This window comes from Pteropus alecto, unplaced genomic scaffold (genome assembly GCF_000325575.1).
Source record: "Pteropus alecto unplaced genomic scaffold, ASM32557v1 scaffold152, whole genome shotgun sequence".
Classification (NCBI taxonomy): Eukaryota; Metazoa; Chordata; class Mammalia; order Chiroptera; family Pteropodidae; genus Pteropus; species Pteropus alecto.
Genome location: NW_006432227.1, coordinates 995,547 through 1,022,841, shown reverse-complemented (window position 1 = coordinate 1,022,841; position 27,295 = coordinate 995,547). Strand labels below are relative to the sequence as shown.

Sequence of the window (27,295 nt, the reverse complement as noted above, 5' to 3'; positions counted from 1 at the left end):
CTATGAGTGAAGAGGCAGGAATCCGCATCCCCCCATCTTTACCATATAAATGTGTAATAGAGAAAAACAAAAAACTAAGTATAGGGTAGCTCCATAGTGTAGTGGTTGGCACGTCTGCTTTACACGTAGAAAGTCCTGGGTTCACGCCCCAGGTGGAGCTGCGGACCATACCCCGGGTGCGCCAGGCTCTAAGCGTGTAGGGGGAGACACCCCACCTTCAGAGATACAGTTCTTAGGGGGAAAACAGCAGCATTCATGGGTTGGGGGTGGGGGGAGGGGGATTTAAAGAGGGGGTAAAAAAATAAAAATAAAAATAATGACCTTAAAAAACAACAATAACAAAAAATCCCACTAAATATATACCTAGACTAAGACATGAGTCAAATTCAATACAAAGGGAATTCATTTTCAACTTCATTAAATAAAGTCAAAACAATTTCAAGCAGTGTTTAACTTTTACAATCAGAAAAATCAAAACATCATAAAATATTTTTATTATTAAAAAATTCATGGCAGTTTTTTTAAAAGATGGACTCCATAGTAAAGGACACCTAGGTATTCTAAGCTTTGTTGATTGCTCCAGCTTTCTTTTTCTTCATCCTTATTTTCTACTACCATTAAGAAATGAGAAGAACCTTCCAGATGGAAGGGGAATGGAGGTTCCAGGGAGAAGAAACACTATATATAAAAATCTCCAAGACAGTGAAGATCAAGGTGAGCTGGGTGAATTTTGACACTGCATAAAATGAGGAAGGATGGGAAGGCAGGAGGGTAGAAAGGCTAAAGAAATAGGCAGGACCCAGAAAATGATGGGCTTCATACACCCTATTAAAAAACAATGAAAATAATCACACGTCAAAAGGAATTCCGAGTTCAGTAACTTGCCAAATATTAATAGCAAATACTAATATTGTTGATTCAAATGTCAATTTCTTAACAAATGCCTATACTTTAGAAAGAATATAGAAAAACTAGGTAAAGTCCAGAAGTATCAAAGTTTAAAAAACATACTAAAAGCAAACGAACAAAAAAGGTTAAAGAAATTAGGACCAAATTTAATTAAGCAGTAATTAAGTACCACAATAAACACAAATACTATAAAGATAATTAGATCTTCATGTCCCCATAAGGATGAACAAAAACTAACTATCTAGCAAGATCAATTTCGGTTACATACTAAGAACACCCTGGGGGAAGAATGTATAGGCAACAGAATTTTCACCTTTGATAAGTTTCAGGAAGATACTATAATTTGTCTGTCCTATATAACTTAAGGCTCATGGTTCTCAAAAAAGGAGACACGGGTGTGTTCCAAGTGGACAAATGCCACAGTACAAACAAGGGGCATTTTCCCCTATATCTTAAGTTTTCTCAAAAACCTGCGGTAAAATTAAAATGTTTAAACCAGTAATCAATGTAAGTTTTTGGTTTTTTTTAATTAAAGCAAACAATTATAAAATGGAGTGGAATGGACTGAGAGAAGTTATTAACATACAACTCACAGCAAGGAAACTTAATGCTTGGACTATACCCTTAAATTTCTTAAGAATACACATTCACTTTTCTCTATCATTTCAGGTATATTTTAGAAGACCCAAGTTTCAGAAGCTCTGGTTTGGACATTATATCATACATTGAGGACACTGAAGTCTGTGTATTAAGGCTATTGAAACTAATAGTTTTCTTACCTGGTAGTTCTGTGTAGTAGCTGGGGGTGGTGGTGGTGGTGCTTCTTGTTGCCTCTGGGTATAACCATAATCCGTTGCTGTGTGTGCAGTGGGGTAGCCTCCATAAGCAGCAGCTGTTGCAGCAGCTGCAACAGCTACTGGAGCAGGTCTGGCAACTGCAACTGTGGCAGCTGCTGGTGCATAGGCAGCAGTAACTGTGTGAGCAGCTACTGGAGCCTGATGGACAGTGTAGCTAGCAACTGTAGTTGGATGAGAATAGGCTACACCCGAAGCTGGCTGCTGGCTATATTGTGGAGTAGAAGAATAAACACAATACAATTTAATTTTAAAATCTAGGAGTGTAATCAACTTAAATAATTTTTTTTAAAAAAGCATGTTTCAAGTAATTTAATCACAGACTACAAAAGACCAAGTATTTTATTTGAACTTAATAAACCTCCTAATCATACCATAGTTATTATATAATTTTCATTCCTTAATCTCAATACATGAAATAGTCACACATTATGTTTCAGATTATACATACCACAAAGAAGGGATGACAAACAGAGATAAGAAGCAGTATTAGGAAGAAAAAAAATGATCAAACTCAAAAGTCTTAAAAATATTTGTTGTACATGAAGTTCTTTATTATGCTCTACAGTTAAAAAAAAAATCTCTACAAAGAGATATTAAGAAAAAATACTGCAGTCTAACTCCAATAAAGAAAAACATTTAACGTAGAAACTATTACCCAGTTGATTTAAGAAATACTTCTGATACTCTAGAGCAGTGGTTCTCAACTGGGGAAGATTTCACCCCCCCCACTCCCCCAGGGGACTTTTGGCGGTATCTGGAAATAATGATGGTCAAACTGCAGAGAAGGTGGTGGTGATGTGTGCTACTAGTATCTAGTGGGTAGAGGCCAATGATGCTGTTACATATCTTACAATGCACAGGACAGCTATCCACAACCAAGAATTATCCAAAGAATGTGTATAGTGAAGAGGTTAAGAAATTCTGTTTTAGGGTACAAAACCTACAATGAAATATCTATTAATAAATTTTCCAGATTATAGGCATTTCATTACACGCATTATTTTCTCTTAAAAATGTAGCACATGTTACAAAAGGAGACCTAAGTCAGATGCTCTTCGATCATAACCATTTAAACCTCAGAGGCAAAAACATTTTCCAAAACTGTAAATCAAATAAAAATTCCAGATAAAATTCTTAAAATTTTTTTTTTTACTTTTAAATTGAGAGCCTATATCACATAAAACCAAGGCCTAACAACGTTAGCATATGAAAGTGTATCTGTTGTTCTAGGATTTCTGAGTAATACACTCATAATTAAATTGCTAAAGCTATTACCAAGACAGAAATGCCTTCTAAAAAAGGAGCACTCCAACAGTTACTTAGCTGACAGGTTTTAGCTGACTGTAAGTTTTAATATGAGTTAACAGTTAAGAATAGCTAAGAAAAAAAATACCTGACATAAGCTCAAGATGCACTAGTAAACTATAATGTATGATTCATGAGTTATAGTATAGGGTATTCTTCACTAGTGTGCACAATACCATAGAAATACCACACAGAATTAAATTTTAGGGCCATTGTGTTTTAACTGTATTATGGAAATCCCTGATTATTAGGAATTACTCAAAGAGAATCATAAATATGAAGCTTACAAATATGGGTACTAGTTCATATAAAAAGTAGAAGACCTGGGGACATTCAGCCTAGAAAAGGTGACTACAGATGATAGCTGCGTTCTAACAGAAAAAACTCCATGCTGCTCCAGAGAACAGAAGTAGAACCAATGGATGGAAGGGTGGCAGATTTCAGCCCAATAAAAAAAAGAAAAAGAAAAAGAAAAAGAAAAAGAAAAAACAAACCAAAAAAACCAAAACAGAACAGAGTCCAAAGTAACCCTTATAGTTTCTATTTGGATGAGGTTTTCCATATTTTGAAATTAAAATTAAGCTTTCATTTTTCTAAATATATGCAATTATAAAACAGGAAAAGTTTATATTGTAATAATGGAAAACTGGGCTGGGATTGGTGTTTTATACAGATAATTCCACATCCCTAAGAAAAAATGCCTATTAACATTATACTTCTTCAAAATTCCTAGAACTGAGAAAAAGAATTATATTTAAAATATAAATACACCAGTTCTGTGAAACGTGTATTAAACAAGCTAACTAGGCTGGCAATTTGACTTATTCTGCCTCTTATCCTTAAAAATCTATGAAACTCAGGAAAGAATGACCATATATTCTGGTTTCGTCCTACTTTCCTAGTACAAATATAAACAGCACTCACTTTTACTCTAAGTATCTTAGTATGAACAATAAATTTTAAAGTCACCCTTCTGAGGAACCATATGAAAAAGACATTAGTGTATTTAGCAATTGACCATATATATCCCTAGGGCTGTCTAACCTAATTCTGCTCTGAATAGCCAGGTCCTTACTTACACATCATCTGGGCTGGAACCATATCTTCCACTAAATGCATCAGAAGAATGATGATCCAGTTCCAATTCCCAGAGGGTCAAAGGCTAGTGCAGCTGATCACTTGTTGTTCAGAATAAAGAGTCTCTAGGTAGTTATCTTAGACCCATCTGGGAAATTCTCTTTCAACTTCGAATATCCTTAGAAAAACTGACTTTTATGTGATGTAGGTGACCAGACTGGACTATACCAATTCAATTAAATATCCAGTGGCTAAGTCTATGTAAACAAGTTAATTTTTTAAAATTCAGGTCAAATCAAGTTCAAATTGGTTGAAGTTGAGGGATAAAGACAAGATAAAGATATGAAAACTATAAAAGAGAAGATAAATCTAAGAGGTCCAATACTGAACTAGAAAGAATTCTAAAGAAAAAAGTAGAAGAAATTAAGAAATAAAATTTCCCACTCTTAAAAGGAGGCACACATTTTCAAATTCAAAGGGCCTACACAGTGCAAAGCAGATTGAAAGAACCACACAGAGAGACATATTTACAGCATTTCACACCCCACACCACCTCGACAAGATCTTTTGAAGAAAAACAGGTCACCTACACACAACTAAATGAAAAATCAGACTCTTATTTATAATGCTAGTGCCTAGAAGACAACACGATGTCTTCAAAATTCAAGGGCAAATGACTATTAATGTAGAATTCTGCACCCAGCTAAACTATTAAGGCAGAATATAGATTTTTTTTGACATTCAAGGCCTGAAGGAGCTTACATCCTACATACCTCTTCTTAGAATGCTACATGAAGATATATTTTGGCAAAAATAAACAAATAATAAACCAAGAAAGAAATCATGGGATTCTGTAAACAGCAGATCCAAACCCAGGAGACATGAAAGGCCAGGTCAGCAGACATGCAGCAGGCCCAGAGGCAATGAACTTAGATTGGAATAGAAGGAAGGAAAGTAGCCTCCAGGAGCAAGATGTTCAGGAAAAGAGGATCAGACAACAGACAGATTGGGAGCTTGGAAAAAATCTTAAAATATAATCAAAGCACCGAGATTAAAAAAAAAAAAAGCAATGAAAGACTTCAGGAAATATAAAACTGCAAGAAAGGCACAATCCTGGTAAAAGACATCACAGCTAAGTAAATGGTAGGTATGTGTCAAAAGAGAGAAAACACTTTTAACTTGTGCCTCAAGTTTCTTCTATTAAGTGAAACAGGGTTGTAAAAATAAAACAAATTAGAAATTACAATCATAGGACTAAATACTGTTTATAGCCATAATAAGGAAAATTTTTGCTATAAAGTTTTAGAACCAACTTAAACTACAGAAGGTAAACTATGATTACAGAACATAATGTTAATGTTACAAGTAAAACTGTAGCTAAGTTGGGGATGGAGTGGAGAAATAGGGAAAGTAAAGCACAAGAGTTTCAAGATTCTTTTCCTAAAATAATACAAAGACACTGTCTACCTTTGATAGAACTGGAAATGGAGTAATACTGTCTACAGTAACAAATAGCCACACACTGAATCTGAGAGAAGAAATGAGCACGATAAGGTATGTACTAAATCCTAACTATGATTGTAGGAAATCAAAATAAAATGAATAAAGTTGACAAATGAACACATAGGAAAGAAGCATATTATTTAGTGATACAAAGGCTCAAAATAAAACCAGAATACATAAAATATGGGGTCACCAGGAAGTAGAATTGGGAGGTGGGGAGAAGGAAAATAAGAGAATGCTGTTTTCATTATAAGCTCTCTATGCAACTTAAAAAAAAATTATATCATGTATTACTCTGGTGGAAAAAAAGTATAAAGATATTGGAATAAAATTCTCAAACTGGCAACATGAATGATTAACAAACCAACCCAATTTAAATATTCCTTTCTAGTTTTTCCAACTCAACTCTTAACTTCTACATTTCTGGCCTCAACTCTAACCTATATCCAACTCTGGGCCCGTTTTTAGTGCTCTCAAATTCCATTATTATGACCTGGCTTTATATTATACTAAATTTATAGTCACTACAGAAATTAAAATAACTTATGTGCACAACAGCTTGTCCATATAAGTAGCATCTGGTAACAGGGAAAACATTTGTATGCCTCCTTTAGTTTCTATACAATACAGGTTCTCGAAATGTGATCTGAAGACTTCTAAGGGTCCCTAAAAACCCTTTTAGAGGGTCTAGGAGAAGCTCTCTTTTTCAATTACAGATTGCCTTCGTGTATTTTAATCCAAACAATTTATTACAACAGAATGAATGCAGAAGTAGGTTTGAGAATCCAACCAGTTTAACTGAGATATTATTTTTCATAAAGATATTTTTGGTTAACATGTAGGAGTTTTATTATTATTTTAAAATTATTTAATAAATATATTTTTGAAATTTTTATAATAAGTATTAACTATAATCCACATGAACAAAAGTTCTTTGGGGTCTTCAATAATTAGAGGTGTCATGGGGTCCTACGACAAGTTTGAGAACTATCATTTCATGAGACAGAAAACTCAGAGTAGTCACCTTTCAATTTTCCTGCTCTTTAATTATTTTGCCTTTAAGCAAAATGATTTCTTCTATCCTTTAACATGGAAACAGTTCTCAGGGAAAAAGAGCAGTACATGAAAATGAGCGACCAAAGCCCCAAGACTGTTACCTGTAGGTGTGATACCTTTATCCAGGGCTCTAAATCTCCTCCCAGTTTACTCAGTGTGCTGCTGAACAAAAACCATTTTCTGTGTTAGCAAGACCCATGAAAGGCACTGGGAAGCAATGGCCTAGAACTATGGGACTAACACAAGAAACCAACACAGTTGGTGAATTATGAAAAAACCCACTTCCCCCTTTAAGGAAGAACTTTAAGGAAACTCCCATCTCAGTCCTGGCTCTGGGTAAAGGAGAGAAATCTTCCAGATGATTCTTAACCACAAGCCAGCCCTCCCCTAAGTTTGGGTTCTGGAATTCACATTATCTGACCAGGAAAACTTTAAGCCAAGAAATTAGTTTAATATATCTCTGGGATGACAGTACTTCAAAGTGCCACAAAAATGCATATTCCTCTCTAAATGATACAATATTCCAAGAAACAGAAAATCTCAACCAAAAAAATCACAACAAACTCCATAAGGAAACAAGTTACTATAAGCGAGAGTATGCAGAATCGAAAAATTCTTGAAAAGATTACAAGTATTAGAATTACTGGATATAAAATATAAAATAAGTACACTTAAAGAAGAGACTACCAAATCTAAGACCAAGGACCAAGTGATTTATCAAAACAACTAGATGAATATTCAAAAAGAACCAAATGGAACATCCAGAAATGAAAGAGTATATAAAAGTTATCATTAGAAACTCAGGCATTACATAACTGATTAGGCATGACTGACAAAAAATAAGTGAACAAGAAATGTCTATAAAAATTACCCAAAATGCACCCAAAGACAAAAAGATGAAAAAAATTAAAGGTTAAAAGATCTGGAGGATAAAATAAGGAGTGGTAACATATCTAATTATAGTTGCAAATGGAGAAAAAGAATGGGAGAGAAGAAACTTCTAAAAAGAATATCTTGACATTTCCCAGAATTAATGAATGATAAAAATCCTCAGATTCAGGAGCCCCAACAAAACCTAGGTAGGAATAAATAAAAAGGAATTCTCACCAAGATAAAGTAAAACCATAAACCCCAAAGACAAAATGAAGCACTTATAAGGAGCCTGAGGGGGAAAAAATTGCCTGCAGAGACTTAAATGATGACTTCTCAAGAATGAGGAGGGCAAACTATAGACATTTTAGGATTTTAAAAAAGTGTACTTATAGAGCCACATTAAAGGACATTCTCAAAAATTTACTTCAGGAAGAATGAAAATGATCTCAGAATAAATGAACGTTAAGTAAAGTGGTAAATGTGAAAGTAAATTTAAAGGTAAATATATGACAATAATAATGTTCAACTATGGTTGTGGGATTTAAAAAAATCTAAAATACTGTACAACGGTAGCACAAAAATGAGAAGGGAATTGATCGAGGTTGAAGCATTTTAAGTCTTCTTATTGTTGAAGCATTTTAAGTCTTCTTATTGTTTAGGAGAGTAAGGATAATAATTAACCTTAGACTAAGTGAAGTATTCATGCTAAATTTCTAGAGGAACCACTACAGAATAGAAGCAGAATGTTTAATTTCTGATGTTGTAAAAGAAATGAGGTGAAAAAAATTCCCATTAAGAAAATATAGACAGCTTCTGTCACTTATGTTATCAGATGATCTTCTTCTCCTCTAAAAAACATACTGTGTCTATGCGTACTTGTTTCAATTTGGGGTAATAACATGAGGTAAATGGTAGATCTAACATGTTTTCTTTCTTTTTCATTTCACACAAAACACAATCTGACCCTTCCATTAGTCCAAACTAATGTTCAACATTGTTGGACTTTTCTATGTCAAATTATGGTATTTTATGTATCTACAAAATTATCGACAGATTTAACTTCTTTAAATTAGATTTAATATTTTATAATATTGAAAAAAATGAAAAATTAGGCTTCCTAACAGAATCACCCCAAAGACAAATCACCTGTAACTATTCCTTACACTTGCTATTGTAATGTCATGCTCCTATTACCTTTATAATGCTATAAAAACAATAACTGTATCATTGTAGAATTTTAAAAGAAATTTAAATTCAGGCTCCATTTCTTCTTAAAAACTAAAACAATAACCAATCCTACAATTTCTACCAACTCATTAGACTGTAGGCTATATGGGAAAAGGGTGATTAAATGCAATATAAAAATTGTTAGTATAGGCATACCTCATTTTACTGTGTTTTTTGCTTTATTGTGTTCCATAGTTTTTTTGTTTTTGTTTTTTTGTTTTTGAACAAACTGAAGGCAACACCCTCCACCAACAAAAAGTTTATAACTCACTTTATTGCGGTGTACTGGAACTGAAATCACACTATCTTCAAGGTATGCCTGTAGTTTTCTTGGGATTTTAAACTTTTAATATACCAGGAAAAATAGCCATTACCATTTACCATTTACCATCTAGGTCCATTGTACCTTTTACATTTTTGAAGTCATTTGATGAATAATTTATGTAAGAATGAGGAAAAAATATCGGAAAATTTTAAATAAGCATAATAAATCCAGATTTTTATTCCATATTATCTGGATTTTAAAGGGATATAAACAAAATAGACCATGTTCTCTGAACATAATTGCTCATCATCTTTCACACATGAACCTGGAACATGGCCATCTCATAAATGCTGATTCTGGATTTCAAATATATCTCTCAGTTCTAACTCATCATTATTTCTGGTTTTTCTTCTTGCACTTGAATTGTCAAAATGCAACGCTTAGAAAATTTTTTGAAACATCTGATTCATATTTTATTGAAGAGACATGGTCATCTTTGCTTCATAACTGCAAAACATTTTCAGTTTTAGGTTTAGAATGATTACTCTCATAATGAATCTTTATTTTTACATCATCTATTTCCTTCCAATAACCTTTGTATACACACCTGCCTTCAGCATTTGTCCACTAATGAATCATAGCAAGTAAATTCTGATGCACAAACATCACAAAAGAGGAAAGAATTCTGCCACATACATTTAGCAATACAGAATGCCTGAACTGTCACAGAATATTACATGACGTCCTTCCTACTGACTGACTAGATAAGAATACCATATTTCCCTTTTCATACTTAGAAATACAGTGTTTGCTCACTGATTAAGTTAAAAAAATTAACCTAGGACATTGTATATAAAGACTATTAGTCTGAGATTTTGCTTAAACAATTTCAACATTATCATTAGTCCACAGTGGTACTGTATTTTACATTCATCTCATTTATTTATCAAACCATATTCCTTTGTTGACTTTGTTATCTATGCTAGTATGGACAGAAAATGATCAATTCTGAATCCTGAACTGTGTTGAAAGTAAAACTAAAAGGTAGTCTATTTTCTTTCATATCTCCATGAAAGATGCAGCAGTACTCTGGGAAATGCAATATCTTTTAATTATTTCACTATTGCAACACCTTTCTAGGTGATTCTAACATTCTTCCATTTTCCCATTGTATTAGTCTTTTTTTTTTTTTTAGCATATTTGGAAATAAGTGACAAAGTAGAGGAAATAATTCCTAGGATGATGAAATAGCAAAATGTTTCAAGATATAGAAAAATAAGATCTCTAAGATCCTATACTGTAAATCTTAGACCTTTTCAAAGGAACCAGTTAATCCATAGGATAATCACAAAATAAATTTTATTCAATTTTTAAAAATGTGCAAATTGTTTTCTTTGGAAGACCTTTAAGAAATAAAAAGTTATGAAATGTCAGTCCTTGTAACTATTTATAAATAGAACCGCTCAAAAAAGAAACTCACAAACTACTGGGTACAATAAAAGTGGATGAACACCATAAGTTAATTAAATCAAGTGCCATAACTTTCAATATTCAACAAAAAACACATTTTCATCATTTCTCAAATGTGTTAACATTTCTTCAGGGAAAGGTATGAATAATCACATTAAGTGAGATAAAAAAAGCACTTTGGGTCAGTTTTTACTATCGAGTTTTTTACAAACCTACTTGTATTTTCATAAGTTTTTGGATTTCATAAATGTGAATAAGGAATTATAAACATATAGAATAAGATCTTGAAGTCCTATAAATATAAAACTAAGATAACCAGATATTCTGAAGTAATGGATAGTCAATGAAGGATTTTAAGCAGGTAGTATTGTGATTAAATTTACATTTTATAATGACCATTCCGCTTACATGGTACGACTTGGGAAGTGAGAGAAGCTAAAAATCATCTTCATAAATCATAGCATTCTTGCCCTCATACGGTTGTTTAAAAGACTTTCTTATTGTTTTTCCTATAAAAAGGTGTCAAATTTACTCGAATCTCTTTTCAAGGATATTTTTGCCCATTTAATGCTAACTACCATACCAATATGATGCATTTTATACAATATATATGGTAGTGCCCCCTTATCCTGTTTTGCTTCTTGTGACTTCAGTTATCTGCAATCAACTGCAGTCCAAAAACAGTAGATAAAAAATTCCAGAAACAAGCAATTCGTGCTTTAAATTGTGTGCCGTTCTGAGTAGGGTGATGAAATCTCCTGCAGTCAGCTCAGTCCCACCCAAATCCCTTTGTCCAGCATATCCAGGTTGTATAAGCTACTCACCCATTAGTCACTTAGTAGCTGTCTCAGTTATCAGAGTGACTGCTGTGGTATCACAGTGCTTGTTTTCAAGTGACCTTTATTTTACTTAATAATGGCCTCAAAGTGCAAGAGTAGTGATGCTGGCAATTCGGATATGCCAAAGAGAAGCCCTAAACTGCTTCCTTTAAGTGAAAAGGTAAAAGTTCTGGACTTAAGGGGAAAAAGCAAAAAAAAAAACCAAAAAACAAAAAACAAAAAACAAACCCAAAAAAACCCAAAACTGAAAAGGTAAAAGTTCTGGACTTAAGGGGAAAAAGAAAAAAAAAACAAAAACAACAAAAAAAAACAAACAAACCCAAAAAACCCCAAAATCCCATATGCTGAGGTTGCTAAGATCTTGCATAAGAACAAATCTATCTGTGAAATTGTGAAGAAGGAAAATGATATCCATGCTAGTTTTGCTGTCACACCTCAAACTGCAAAAGTTACAGCCACAGTGCATGGTAAATGCTTAGTTAAGATGGAAACAGGCATTAAATTTGTGGGTGAAAGACATGGACAGAAAACGTGTTCTGACTGACAGCAATGTATTTCTCCAGAAAGCACTGAGCCTGTAGTAGCAGTTCCTCCTTATCTGCCAAGAATATGTTCCAAGACCCCCAGTAGAAGCCTCAAACTGTCGATAGTACCAAACCCCATATATACTGTTTGATCCTCTACATACCTATAATTAAGTTTAATTTATAAATTACTCACAGTAAGATATTAACAATAAAAAAACAATTATAAAAAAACAAAGGTTACTTGAGTACAAGCACTATACTGACTAACAGGCAGATAGTGTATAGTGTGGATATGCTGGACGACAAAGGGATGATTCACACCCCAGGCAGGATGGAGCAGAATGGTGTCAGATTTCATCACGTTACTTAGAACAATACGCAATGTAAAACTTATGAATTATTTCTGGAATTTTCTATTTAATATTTTCAGACTGTGATTGACCACAGAAAGCAAAACCGTAAATACAGGGGGACTACTGTATACAGACTTCAAAAGGGTAAGTATGTATAGGAAAAAACTAGAATAAAGTTTGGTACTATCCATGATTTCAGGCATCCATTGGGGGGTCTTAGAACTTACTCCTTGTGAGTAAGGGACGACTACTGTATATCTTTTCGCGGAAATAAAAAAATGAATTAAAAAATCTTCAAACACAGTGCTTCCCATCCCAATACTTTAAGCTCATTTGACCTCTAGGACCCTCCAGAATTAATTTAAATACTAAATTAAATTTAAAAATTTATTTTATGGAAGCAAAGTGTCCTACAATAGATGATTAGATAAAGATGTGGTACATATATACAATGGATTACTCAGCCATAAGAAATGAAATACTGCCATTTGTGACAACATAGGTGGATTTTGAAATAATCATGCTAAGTGAAATAAGTTGGTCAGACAGAAAAAGTTGAAAACCATGTGATATCACTAATATGTGGGATATAAATCTAAAAGCAACAAACAGGACAGAGTCTCACGGACATAAACAGTGGACTAGTGGTTATCAGAGAGAAGGGAGGGAGGGGGAACAGGGGTAAAAGGGGTCAAATATGTGGCAACAAAAAGAAATATAACTTTAGGTGGTGAACACACATGCAATATATATGACATGTTGAACTGTACACTTGAAACTTATTAGATTTTATTGTCTCCCCAATAATTTTTTAATAAAAACTAAAATTTTAAGCAAAATTTTATGCCAGTCTTTCTGTAGATCCAAATGATACGACTCTAATTTTCCTGTAACAGCTACCCATTAAAATTATATCAATAATTTGAATCCTTAATCCAAACTTTCTCAAGCCCCAACACTGCTGACTACCTCTCCTTTCGGTTTTTATGACACTACATTCTCACAGCTCTACCCCGATCCAGTATTTGTTTCTTTCTCTGGCCCTATCTTTAAACACAGATGTTACCCAAGTTCGTAACCAAAGCTCTATTTTTTTCTATTTTTCTTTCATCCATTCAAAAAATGTTTACTAATGTTTGGTGTATGCCAGGCACTGTACTTTATCTGGTTTCAACCATACAGCTACAATGGGGGATCCACCACCACATGGATAATATTCAGATTTACACAATCCTTAACCTTTACTGAGCTCCATTTCTAACTGTCTACTTAATATAATACCAACACTGATGGGGTTTGTAATATATGCCATAGACTATTCTGAGCACATTCAAATATTATCTCGTTGGATTCTCAAAACAATGCAATGGAGACTGGAGAGGCTTTCCAGGATGCTGATAATGCTGTTTTTTTGATCTAGGTGCTAGTTATATACTTATGTTCAGTATGACATTTCATAAAGCTATATTGTTATAGATGCAGTTCTTTTTATATATAGTACACTTCAACGAAGAATTAAAAATAAAAGCTCAATCCCCTGAGCAAAGAATTAGTATTATCTCCAGTTTATAGATGAAAAAACTGAAGTACTAAGAGACTGTTTATCCAAGGTCACTTAAGGGTAGTAGAGGGAACCAAGATTCAGCTGATGTAGGCTGACTTCAAAACCCATCTCTCACTCACATCAACCAACTCTTACGTTCCTATCTGGGCTCAACACACTTCTTTTGTCTAAAATGATCTTCCCTCAATTTTCAGAATGAAAGACCATGAAGTCTACCTCAAATTCCTAGCCAGAATCCTCCAATTCCTCATTTTATTATTTCATTAAAACTCAGTTATGACCATTATCATAGCATAGTTATTTGCCAGTTTATCTGTTCCCACTCTCATCTCCCAGAACTGTAAACTCGAGAGCAGGAACTATACATATTGTAGATGTTCATTAAATACCATGAGTTACTCTCTATATTAAAATACATGTTATACAAAACTAATATTAAAACAAAAACCCAATGTTATTTCATTAATTTGTGCTCTGTAAGCATGAATTAAGAGCTGTATTGCACAAAGCTTTCACAAAACATTAAGAAAAGCCATATTCAGAACAATGGCCCTAATTCTGACAGAGCAGTGCCAAGGGCAATTTATGGAGAAGCACAGTAGGTACACTCATCAACTTTAATCATGTCTCTAAGCAATTCTAACATACATTGTCAATTACTAAATTTATAAGCCCAAGGACTGTCTTCTGATTAACCTAATGGTATATTTCTGAAAAATTGGCTGATTTGCTTTTTTTTTGACAAGTTATCTCTATTTAAATAGCTATACATTCTAATTCAACTGCCCATAAGCATAAGTCTATCTCTGGGATCTCTATTTTAATCCAGTGATTTGTCTGTCTTTGTACCAATACCACATCTTCCTGTTTCATAAAGTTTGGATATCTGATAATACAAGACCTTCCTTATCATACCTTACAGATAGATGGTCATGGCCGCTTTTGGACAAATACTCTCTTCAATATCAACAGAAGAATCCCTTTATCAAGTTACTCCAAAATTCCTGTTGAGATTTTTATTGGAAATACAATAACTATATGTATACTTAGGGGAAACTTGATGGCACTGATTTTTTTCACTCCACGAACACAACTCTTATGTATGTATGTATGTATGTATGTATGTATGTATGTATGTATGTCTTCTTATATGGTCTTTATATCCTAAAGTATTTTTTCTTTAAAGCATTTTGCATATCTCATTAGTTTTATTCCTACTTACATAATTGGTTATATATAAACAAGACTTATTTGACACTGAGACTGAGGCCTACCAACACTCAAACACCTACTTTTAAAACATTGTACTTTGAGATTATAAAGCTCTATAGTAAGTGTATGATAAACATCAACTAAGGAATTCTTTAAAAACTGTTATAGTATTATCCAAATCTCTACAGAAAAGTAACAGTGGTAAATGTCTATTGAAAATAAGACACCAGGCTATGAAGTTTTGCATATAATCTTCACACCTCAAGGCAAGTTAGGTGAGGAAACTGAGCTTCAGAAAGGTTAAGAAACTTGGCCAAGTGAATGAAGGGACAGAGCTGGGATTCAAATCCCATGCCACTTTCATAATAGTATTTTGTAAGACAGTTTACAAAAGTACAGTCAAGCATACATATACCTTAAACATTCTCTACGGGGTTATTATGACTCACCCTACTCTTAAAGCTATTGATAACATATACAGGGAATATCAATTAACAGCAGCGATCCTTCTGGAAAGAATATTTTCATTATTTCAAACTCATTCATGAAATATGAATCCTAAGATTTCTGATTCGACAATGGTAGAGCTAATATAATTAGCAGTTGTGGTAATTTTTTTTCTTTTTTTTTTTTATAGAGCCAGTAAATTTCCATGACCACTATTGGCTTCAAAAACCCGTTCACCTGGTTTTTTCACCTCAGTGATTATTCCTTTTTCTACCTTACTACTGTTACTTTTATTCTTTCAAGACATAATATTAACACTACATTCAAATAAAAAGTAAAAAAGAAAGGGAAGGGAAAACGTGGAAAATTCACCAGCTAATCAGCCTACCCAAGTTATCTTAGCAACACGAAGTGATACTTATCCTTCAAGAAGACTGTCCTAAAGATATCTCGAGAATCATTAGATGAGATGCCCCCTTTTAACTGGCAGATAATTTAAACAAATGTCCAGAAAACAGTCAAAATCCACTTAAACATTTATCATTTAACATTTGCTAAGACTCTAAGAATATGGAAATAAAGTAATTACTTTGTACCTTTATACATTCTCTGAAGTCTTCAAATTCAATAAACACTGGATATAAAAATGTAAAAAAGTTGCCAAATGATTATTTTAAAAAGCTAACTATACTGAAGGTAGAGTAACTTCAGATATCAGTGATACTAAGAGTTATATGTAGGACCAAAAAATTTGTTTAATAACAGGATAAAGATTTAGGTTACCCAGGTAACAGACAAGTATCTTGACTAGATAGATGACAAAAGAACTGACTAGATAGATGACAAAAGAGTATGTCCAACGCTTTTCTAATGAATAAAGAAAACAGGCTGTTTAAAACTCTCGAAGAAATGGTTATGTCCTATTAACAGTGGAATGTAATGGGATTTCTTTGCTTTACATTACATGTACATATATTTGTATATGCCCCAAATCCCCTTCAAAAACTCAAGAACTCCAATGACAACTTCTCTATCACTGCCAATGAGTGATTTTGAGTCTATGAAACTATTAGAGTATTTCTTTTGAGAATTCCTTCCTTTTATTCTTTGCTACCCTAAGTCCTTATAACTGCTAAAAATATTTTCCAAGTTTATTATAATTAGATTTATCTGTCTAAAAGTCTATCTTCTCAGATAAAAGGTACTCTTGAAGTTCCAACCAAGTTCTCTTTCTGCCATAAAGCCATTCCTATTTTTTCACCATGCTTGGGATTTGTTTCGTCCTGTGCACCCAGAATTAACATTCTATCAGAAACAGATCTATATGAACACATATAAATACTTAAAAAATTTTTTTTGATTTCTTCATTTCTAAGGGTGGGGAACAGCAAACGAAAGGTCAGAAAATGAAAAGATTACATTTGCAAGAGTGGCAAATGGCATAATAAGTTTATTTACTTGCCTTAAAAAATACAAAAAGCAGGAAGAAAAATTCTCAGTAGCTGATGGAACATGTAACATAAGGACAGAATAAGTGCTTACCACAAAAAATGTTTAATATGCATTATGTAAATTTATCTAGAAGTTATTAGTGTCAGAACTTATGAATTTCAAATATTAACGAGCAATAAAGTCTAAGCTTAAAATAAATTTAATCAAATATCTTACATTGCCATAACCAAGAAAACTAAACCCTAATTAAATCTAGACGTAATAACTAAGTTACTTTCAATTATCTGTACTCAATGACAAGTTAAGCAACTATTTACAGCATGCACATATAACTACTTATGATTTCCTTGAGTTTGCATCCTTCAAATTAAAATATATACATATTTTTTGCCAAGTAAGCATTGGCCTTCCATGTCTAAAAGTTACATTGTAAGAATTTCTAGACAAAGAAAAATGAGCACCATCTTTGCATTTTTTGCATATGCTTTTATTATTAATGCTATTGGTTCATTTTCCTTGAGTCAAAGTATTAGCTTTGTTGGACATGATTTCTTCCCATTAAGAGCAAACAATTTCCATGTACCGTATTTATATATAAGGGCAGAGCATCTTAAATTAGTTTTGCCAGTACGTGCATAAATAATGGTCAAGATTAGTCTTTTCTCACTAGACATGCATACATAAAACAATAACTGGACTGTTGTCAGTACATGCTTTAAGTTTCCTAATTGGGACAAAATACATACATCTATTTTATCACAAAATTATTATCTTTAAATGGGCATTTCCTCCTCTCATATCTATCTGGAAATTCACCTTAGAAAATATTTCAAAACTGCCTCAAAGAACCCACTATATTTTCAGTAAATAAGAACTCACTATATTTTCAGTAAATAAACAGTTAATAATCCAAAAAGCTATGCCGCTGCCCATAGTAACAGAAAAACACTGGGTAATACAAGTAAAAATTTTAATGGTTAAATACAGCCTGTCTAGAACACAAAGTACTTGGTAGCACTGGATTTACCACACAGATGCTGATTAGCTATCTCTTGTTTCCCAAAGGGTGGGGGGGAAGGCTTAATTTTTTTCTCTCCCCTAAAATTATTAGCCCTAAAAGGTTTTGACAAAGTAGCTGAGACTCTGAGGTGTTTAATCATGACAACCAGTAAGTAAAGAATTTGTTAAAGATTTTGTCCCCATTATTTGTCATCTCAGATCTTCTGGAATATAAGCCTCAGAATAAAAGAAACTTGTAAAAAAAAATTCTACATGCATTCAAGGAATTCGATAATTAGTAAAATACCAATTTCATCAATAAAACGCACATTTATACATTTTAACATCTCTTAAAAATCAATCGAGTCCTAAGCCTTGTGTCTTATTTTACTTTTTTATTTCTAAAAAAATTTTTTAAGGCGAGGCAACCCTTGGTTGACTTCACAGATTGCAAGGACCTTGTCAGCTTACAATCCTCTTTTTTTTATTTTTTACACCTACAGCACCTGGTCCTCCTAGGCGGTCTCCCATCCAAGTACTAACCAGGTCGGACCCTGCCTAGCTTCCGAGATCAGACGGGATAGGACTTGTTTAGGATGGCATGGCGGTAGTCGCATTGTGTCTTATTTTAATTGGTAGCAATTTTTTTAGTGATACCCCTTACAATAAAAGGCATCTTAGAATGCCATGAAATATGGCAACTTTCTCGGTTTTACAAATTTTGACCCAAAAAGATAACCGAGTATTTCAATTAACAGACGAGGAAAATGAAATCACAAATAAGTGACGTTCCCAACATAATAAAATGAAGAACAAATGAGACTAAAACCCAGGTCTTCTGATTCCCAATGATACCCTTTCCATAACAAAACCCGATGCCTGAAGTGAATGAGATGAAAAATTACCTGGGTTTAACCACTAGCGAATATACACAGGCATGTAATATAATTATCTCTATGACAAGCTCATCACTTTAGCACTGAATGCTTATGGCTTGAATCTGAACAGACTGACTCACAAGTAACAACGGCAACAAAAAAAAATCTAGTGTTTTTCTTCCTTTTGATAACGAACTACAGCCACTTCAGAAATTAGAGCTTTCCTTAAGGTAGGGATTTCATAAGGTGCATTACCGTAACTCGGTACACTCTCACTTGCATTTTCTTTTCCCCAGGGGAAAGACCCGCTAAGGGAGTTACTGGCCGATCTAAAATCTAAACTCGATAGCTAAACAGGGCTGTGGACTCATTTATCAGCACTAAAAACTTCGCACATCTCTTCCAGTCTACCAACTACACAATTCACAGGTGGTTGGTATGTTTACATCTCTCCGTGGAGGGAAAACTAAAGGAACCCAATAACTGTAGTGACACCCGCAGTTTGTTTGCAAGGCTCGGGTAGTAGGCCAGGGGAAGCCACAGAACGGAGTAAAAGTACCCGAGAAAACGACACGTTATCTGGGCTCAGGGGGCCGCAGCACCGGGCGAAGACTGGTGCACGGGAGGGGTCGCGGAAGAGGCCGGCGGGCCGTGCGACTCAGCACTCCCTTCGCCCATCCTTCTCAAAGCCCAAGTGGGAAGGAGATCAGAGGTGGGGACAGAGCGGGCGGGGGCGGCGACTGGGGGGCGATCCGGGACTCGGCCTCCGTTCCCTCCCTCGGCTTGCCCGGCGGGGGAGGCGGCTGGGCTCCCAGGCCGCGGGAGGCCATTTTAGCTGCGGGGCCGCCGAAACCCCGGCAGCCTTCCACGTCCCCAAACCTTCTCCGTCTCTCGTCCCGCCCCCACTGGGGGTCGCTCCCCGCCGTGAGCCAGGCGGGGCGGGAGAGGCCGCGGGGCTGGCCGCGAACTGGGACTCGGGGCCGCCAGGCGGGGGCCGGGGTGGGGGTGTCGTGGCGTCGGGATCCGGGCGGAGGAGCGAGCAGGGGGAGAGAGGGGCGAGGGCGGGGAGCCGTTACCTATACTGGGCCGCAGCCGCCGCCGCCGCCGCCCCGCTGTGGGTGAATCCAAAGTAGTTGCCGGTCGCCATTTTGGCATCTTCCCCCAGCCGGCTGGGCACTGCGGCGGGCATGGAGAATCGGGTCCCATGGCGGGAGGAGACGCGCGGAGGAGCAGAGACACCGAGAGAGGGAAAGGGAGAGAAAAAGGCGCTGTGAGAAGCCGCCCTCCCCGGCCGGGGCCGCGGCGTCTCCCCCTCCCGCCTCGCACTCCCTCACTCACTCGCACGCCCGGGTGGCGGCCGCCGCCTCCTCCCCGGAGCCAGCCCCAACCCCCGCACCTCCCCGCTGCCCCGGGCCAGGGAATAAGCCGGGCAGGGACCTCGATGGGGGCACATTATACTCACCATAGGTGAAAGAAACTACAGGGCATATGGGAATCATGGGCTCGGGCTGCTGCTGCTGAACTCTGAACTCTCACCCGCTGCCTCCCTCCTCTGCCCCGCTCCTCCTCAGCGGAGAACAGACCGCCGCCTCCCGCCGCACTGCGCAGGCGCCCCCCGCGCTCGGCACCCTGGGAGCTGTAGTCCGCGCCGCCTTCCTGGCTACCTCGTGCGCGAGCCGGGGCCTCCGCGGAGGAGACTAGGGGGCGCCGGCGGAGAAGACTAGGGGGCGCCCGCGGAGGGAGGCAGGCCTCGCCTGCTCCGAAGTAGTAGTGACGGCGAGCGCAAGCCTGGCGATAGAGCGCCTCGCCCAACGGAGAGTGACCCAAGAGTGACGTCTGTTAGCCTTTTCTTCTTACTTTTCGTTCTTCTTTCACTTGTGCGTGTGCATTTATTCTCTACTTTTCGGTCCTTGTCTCCTATGCACTTTCATCAAATTAGAGCTGGACTAATTTGGATTCTTCCTTATTTCTCACATTGCCGCTTCTTGTTCCTAGCCTCTAAATAGGGGAGGGAAAGTCGGAGAGGAGAAGAATGGCAAGTGTGCTATTATGTTGGATTGGAAGCACGCCCCCAAATGTCGCCCCCGAACACACCTCTTCCTGTCCCCTCTCCCCTACCTGCATTCACTCCTTGAAGTCATTCATCGTATCTTGAGCCCCCACAAAGTGTTAGGCTAGGTACTGGAGATAGAGAAGTGAGCCAAACAAAATCCACGCTCACATGGAATTTAGCTTGTGGGAAAGGGGGAAGGGTGTTCGACAATAGCCAGGTAAATAGTATGTTGGGTGGTGATGGCAGTTTAAGGGTAAAGCAGGGTAAAGATGATAGAGAGTGGGGGGCAGTACTATTTTATGTAGGGTGTGGATAGGGGGACCACTTGAGTAGAACCCTGAAGAAAGTGAGGAACAAACTCTGTAGGTAAGTGGGGGAGGGACAGCAAGTTGAGAGTCAAAGCAGGAGTTACTCAAGGGCAGCAGGGAAGTTAGTCTGACTGGAGTCAGAGTGATGAGATGGGGTCAGAAGGGTCCGTGAGGGTGCCAGATCTTTCACGGTAGTGACAGAAGGATACTGTCCTCTATGCAAGCATTTCTTTCTTCTTTCTGCTTTCTCACAGTTTTCTCTTTAATTTCCAGTTGTTTCCAACCATTCCCTTTTCTCTTGGAGTCCCTCTTCCGGTTGACTAATTTCTCCACTATTATCTCTTTCCTGCCTTCCATCAAAGTGTAAGTGCTCCATTTCATCTCTTCCTCACTTTCTCTGTGGCCATCCCCTAGGCCCTCTGCTCCTGGTTTCTGCTCAGTGTTGGCTATGAGCATTAAAAAGAAATGCAAAGGGTGAATCAGAACTCACTCATGAAGCTTAGGCCTTTATCCCACCTTCTTATGCCAGAGCAGAAACAATACCTCTATTCCTGTTTGTGCCAACCCTGCTCCCCCACACCTCCTACAAAGGTACAGCTTCTAAGAATCTGTCTAATTTATCCTCTTACTCGTTTTTTAAAAAAGAAACTGTAGAACATTTAAGAAAAATCAATGTCATTGTTTTTGGGAATACTGATATTTCCCCAGGAAAAAGTTATCTGTGCTCCAAGTGTGTTGCTAGGAAAAACAAAATTCTCTAACACATAGGATGTTAGAACTGCATTTTAAAGGTAATTTGCCTTAAACTTCATGGAGCAATCTAACCTTCAAGGCGCTGACTGTAACTGCTTTGATAAATTTGCATTATTAGTTACTAGGCTATTTGAATAAAACTGGAGAAAGACAGGTGTTAAGCACTTGCCAAAGAAGATTCTTTTTAGGCCAATTTTATGCGTGGTTGCTCGGCAGACCTAAAGGATGGAAGAGGGCTGCTGACACACCCCAACAAGCAAGCAGATAACTAGAAAGAGGGAGGTGTGCCTCTTTTATTTGGTAACTGTTTCCTAGAGGTCAGAGTAGGTGTGGCAGTAGTGAAAATTGTTTACACTACTCAAAGAGGGAATCAGTAGGAAGGGCCTCGACTCACCCCTCACTTGGGCTTATTTAAGGAGAGAGTTTTGGAATGAATTTGGAATGAAGACTTGGGTCCTTTTCCCGGACATTTAGTAGTGGAATGATCTAGGCACATTATTTAAACTTTTTGAACCTGTATGACAGGAATAACAATATCTTTCTCATAGGACTGCGGCGGAGGTTAAATGAGCTAGCAGTTCTATAAAACAACAAGCACAAGATATTTATATAAAAAGAACTAGGCTAGATGATTGCAAATCTTTTTAAAATCTACCTTCTAGTAAGTGAATGCATTGTGCAGGTCACTTACCTAAAACCAAAAAGTAAGTGGCTCAGCCCTAGAAGGGTTTATGTCCCAGAGTATACCCAGTCTAGGCAACACACAATGTGCAATCCTTCGGATCAACAGCAAAAGGTGGGAGACTTGACTGGAAGCAGCCAATTATAATATCTGTCATCCTTCATATCCAGAAATGGTTGGCATCAGAATACAAAAAGAAAAAAACAACTATACTTAATAGTCATTCTCTACACTTTAGCTAGAGTAACAGGTTCAAAATGCGAACCTGATCACACTCTCTGTGCTTTCCCTCCTTCTTAGGAAAAAGCAAACTCATCGGTATGGCTCACAAGCCCTGTGTGGTCTGGTCTACCTGCCTTTTCAGCCTCTTCCTCCTTACTCTCTCTTTTTCAGCTACCTTGGCTTCCTGTTTACCATGCTCCCTCTCACCATGGGGATTTGCATGTTCTCCCTCCTAGAATGTTCTTCCTCTCTTCACCTAGCTGACTTTCATGCTTCAAGATCTCCTTTCAGTCAACTCCTCAGCCTTCCCTGACCCCCTCAATCGATCAGACCTTTATTATATTCTCAAAGCACAAGGCATCTCCCCTTCGTTGCCTTTGTCACAGTTGCAATCTTTTAGTTATTGCGTGATTATTTGATTTACATGTATGTTAAAAAAAGAAAAGAAAGAAAAAACAGTCCAAAATGGAGTCACTCTTGCTGAGCCACATTGCCAAAACAAAACTCAATAACTAATCTAATTGCAGTTTCTGCCACTCTCAGGTGTGAAATTTTAAATCAATCAGTCTGGAATTTCCTGCTTAAGACCCCTTGTTTTCTCCTAAGGGAAGGTGATCTTTTTTTTTTTTTTTTTTTTTTTAGGCGAGGCAACCCTTGGTTGACCTCACAGATTGTCAGCTTACAATTTCTTTTTTTTTAAATTTTTTACACCTACAGCACCTGGTCTTCCTAGGTGGTCTCTCATCCAAGTACTAACCAGGCCCAACCCTGCTTAGCTTCCGACCCTGCTTAGCTTAGATCTGATGGGATCAGACTTGTTCGGGGTAGCGTGGCCATAGATAGGGAACGTGATCTTGTCTGAAATAATCCACTTTTTTACCTTCTTAGCTCCATCCTCTTTCGGCCTATACAAACCTTCCATTTTGTACAACTCATGGGAGTACCCTTCTAGTTGCTAGATGGGAAGCTTACCTGATTCATGAATCGTTTAATAAAGCCAATTAGATCTTCAAATTTACTCAGTTGAATTTTGTTCTTTAACATATGTTTCTCCCATAAAACTACAGCTTGATGAAGGCAGGGTGCCTGGTCATAAGTTCTCTTATTTAGTGAATGAACAAAGCTATGCACAGTTTAATCTCTCTTTGATGATTCAGGAACTTGTAGTGCAGGGGTCATTTCTAGGAACCACAACAGCGTCTGAGGGCAAATGAGGAAATGTTATTTGGTAGACCATTAACCACAAGGTGGAGCTAGCCTGAGAAAGCCTGCCTTTAAACCCACCGAAAATGTTTCTAGTCTCCTTTAGTCATACCTTGGAGTCAAGGCCTGGTATCCTGAAAGGCCTTGTTTAAAAACAAACATGTCAGCCAGGAAAAATAACATAAAAGCTACTCTATACCAAGAGGAGTATGGCCTGGTGAATAAGCGTGTAGACTCTGAAGCTGGACCCATCTGGCTTTCATTCTTAGCTTTGTCACTCACTGCTGTGTCACCTCAGCTACAATTTCTGCACTTCATTTTTCTCCTCTATAAGTAGAGAAGATAAAAGTGGTATCTACAGCAGGGGGTTATTGGTAGGGCTTGGCAGCCACCTAGACAGAAAGCATCTTGATCAGTGCTGGGCTCATTGCAAGCACTCCGTGAGTATTGGCCATTATTCTAACCAATACTCATTCTTATCACAATTTGGAAAATGAGCCAAAGGAAGGGAATGCATTTTTTTTTTTTTTGGAGAGAAAGGGGAAGTTCAAGGCTGAAGAGAGCATTAAAATGGAGGTATCTGGATAGGGGTGGGCAGCATGGAGCATCATAGTGAGGTATGCAAGGGAGGCAAGGGACAAATGTTGCTGCTTCATTGTTTGCCCTGACCCCAAGGAGAGAGCAAGAAGGCTACTCAGCAAGACAAGGAGAGGAGCCAGCATCTACCAGTTTTGTTGACAAAGAGCCCAGAGGATGTTTTTTGAAATTTTTAATGTGCTGCCATGAAAGCCCTTGTTTTTCTTCTTCATTACTTAAAAACTCATATCTCTACAAAATAATATCACTTTATGACTTCTAAAGGACAGAATACTCTAGGCACTTGAAAAAAGATTTAAATATTAGAGACTCTGTAAATCCAGTGAGTGTTTCCCCTAACTTTCCAATGATAAAAACCACCGAGGGAGTCTTCCAATAATACAAATTCTTGGATCTCATTGCAGTCCCACTAAATTGAAATCCCAGGGTTTATGGTCTGGGAAACCAGATATGGAATAAGTCCTCCCAAGTGATTCTTACCTGTAGGGAAGTTTGGGGAATGCTGAGCCCAGCCTCATCATTCTAAGGATGAGGATGCTGAAGCCCAGAGAAGGTGAATAAGTTATCAAGGATACCTCCTTTTCTGTGCTTGCAGAAGCACAGGCTGCTCCTGGAGGAACTGTGCCTTTCTTTGGGGAAGGAGCCCAGAGGACAGGGAATCTAAGAAGACAAAAAGACTTTATTTTTTTTCATTTTTCAAAACCGCCCTTTTGTGGTGGTTGAAAAAAAGTTTTCCCCATACAAAGAATTAATTTTGCAATTAAAAACCTAGTTCTAAATACATCTGAGTTGCATACATCTTAGAAATACAGTCGTTTGTACACTGGCTCCCTCCCTTCCCACCTCCTTGAGTCTGCTTTCCAGCTGTCAGACAGCCCCCTCATTTCTCTTTCTTCTGCCCACTCCAGACTCCTCCATCTGTGCAATCAGCCCCAAGTTACTCTAGTTCAGCCATACTGGAGGCCAGGACCATTTGAACCACTCCTTCTTTGCTTAGAGTTGAGTCATCCTCCCCCTGAGATGCAGTGGGAGCCCCAGAGCCCCAGAGACTGCTGGGCTTGGCTGTGACTCAGCCACGGCCTTTCTTGTAGCACTTGCCAGCATTACTGCTAAGCAGCACTAAACTCTGAGGACTTTCAGAAAGGACCACATTTTCACCTTTCTAGTTTCTCATAGCCACATCTTAAAACTACGTAGGCAAGATTCTGTGGCAGGTGGGATTAGAAGACTACATTTAAACATCTAAACATGAGAGTGTGGATCAAGGAGACCTAACTATCATAACTGCAGTGAGAATGCCAATTATTTTAACCACTTTGGAGAACTGCTAAAAAATCAAATGCATACTTACTACCCAGCAATACTACTCCTAGGTATACCTATAGAAGTGTATGTGTGTGTGTGTGTGTGTGTGTGTGTGTGTGTGTGTGTGTGTATAAAGATATGTATGAGAATATTCATAGGAACAACTATTTACTTTATCTAAAATTGGAAACTACCCAAATATTCATCAGTAGTCAAATGGGTAAAATAAATTCTATTATACTCACACAATAGAATATTACCAGCAATGAGGCTGAATGAATTATTGATACAAGCAGCAGTATAGGTGGTTCTCACAAATATAATGTTGAGAGAGAAAAGCCAGACATAAACAAGTTTATATGATATCATTTATGTAAAGATTTTTTCTTTTTCTTTTTTTCCAGCTTTTTTGAGATATAATCTACATATCACATTGTGTAAGTTTAAGGCTTACAACATTATGATTTGATACAAGTATATAACATGAAACATTTACCACAATAAGGTTAGTTAACACACCTGTCACCTCACATAATTATAATGTTTGACATGAAGTTTTAATTGAAAACAGGCAAAATTAAACTCTGCTGTTATAAGTCGGAATAGTGAGTGAAAAGTGACTGGGAGTGGGGAGTCTTTTGGAGCTAGTAATATTAGGGTCCATCAGAAGAGATGAGTAACTGATAAAACTTTAATTTATAAACATAAATTGGGTGATAGATGGCTAACTTATAAAAATCCACTTAGTTGGTCCACTCATGATTTGTGCATTTTTCCATATATATGTTTACTTTCATGTAAAGTTTACTTAAAAAATTAGTCCCCATAGAGCCGTGGTTTTTCACTTTATCAAACCCAAATGCCCCCCTTTTATAACAAATGTTTTATAACACCCACTGTACTCTCTTGAAATGAAAGTTGTAGGTAATTGTACATACTACTTGTATAAATTTAAAAAAATTCTTTTAAAAATAAAGTGTTAATTTTATAATTACAAAATCAGCATAGTGCCTTAGTTGAAGTATAAAGAAAAAAGGAGAGAGAAAAACTTTATAATAAGATAATGTGTATTTCGGTGTATTAATGTTTGGTCATGACTACTCTAGAAGACATTTAGTACATCAGGTGCTTGCACCCAGTATGACAATCTTCAGGAATGCAACAGTTGCAAGTACAGATGGCATCAGGTAATGTGCTCGCTAATTACTAGGGCACTGGTGACGTGATTTTCTGAAATGGTAAACAATCTGTGCTAAAGTCTTAAACAGAACATAATACAACCATCCTTCCATTTGTGCAATATTGACATTCCTTTCAAATCTAGATCATGTTAAAATTATTCAAATATACTTTGTGTTT

At 37.0% G+C, this 27,295-nt stretch overlaps 1 protein-coding gene across 2 annotated transcripts in view; it reads right to left on the bottom strand.

Annotated features, from left to right (window-relative positions):
* Positions 1-20,433, bottom strand: part of ZFR (zinc finger RNA binding protein) — a 67,235-nt gene extending 46,802 nt beyond the window's left edge. For both annotated transcript variants that reach the window (XM_006907109.3, XM_015585730.2), the window contains exons 1-3: positions 20,276-20,433; positions 19,890-19,989; positions 1,689-1,971 (exon numbers count right to left, since the gene is read on the bottom strand). In XM_006907109.3, coding sequence (XP_006907171.1) covers positions 1,689-1,971; positions 19,890-19,989; positions 20,276-20,312 — 420 coding nt within the window. In that variant the 5' untranslated portion in view covers positions 20,313-20,433. The remainder of the gene's footprint in view (positions 1-1,688; positions 1,972-19,889; positions 19,990-20,275) is intronic.
* Positions 20,434-27,295: the final 6,862 nt, after the last annotated feature.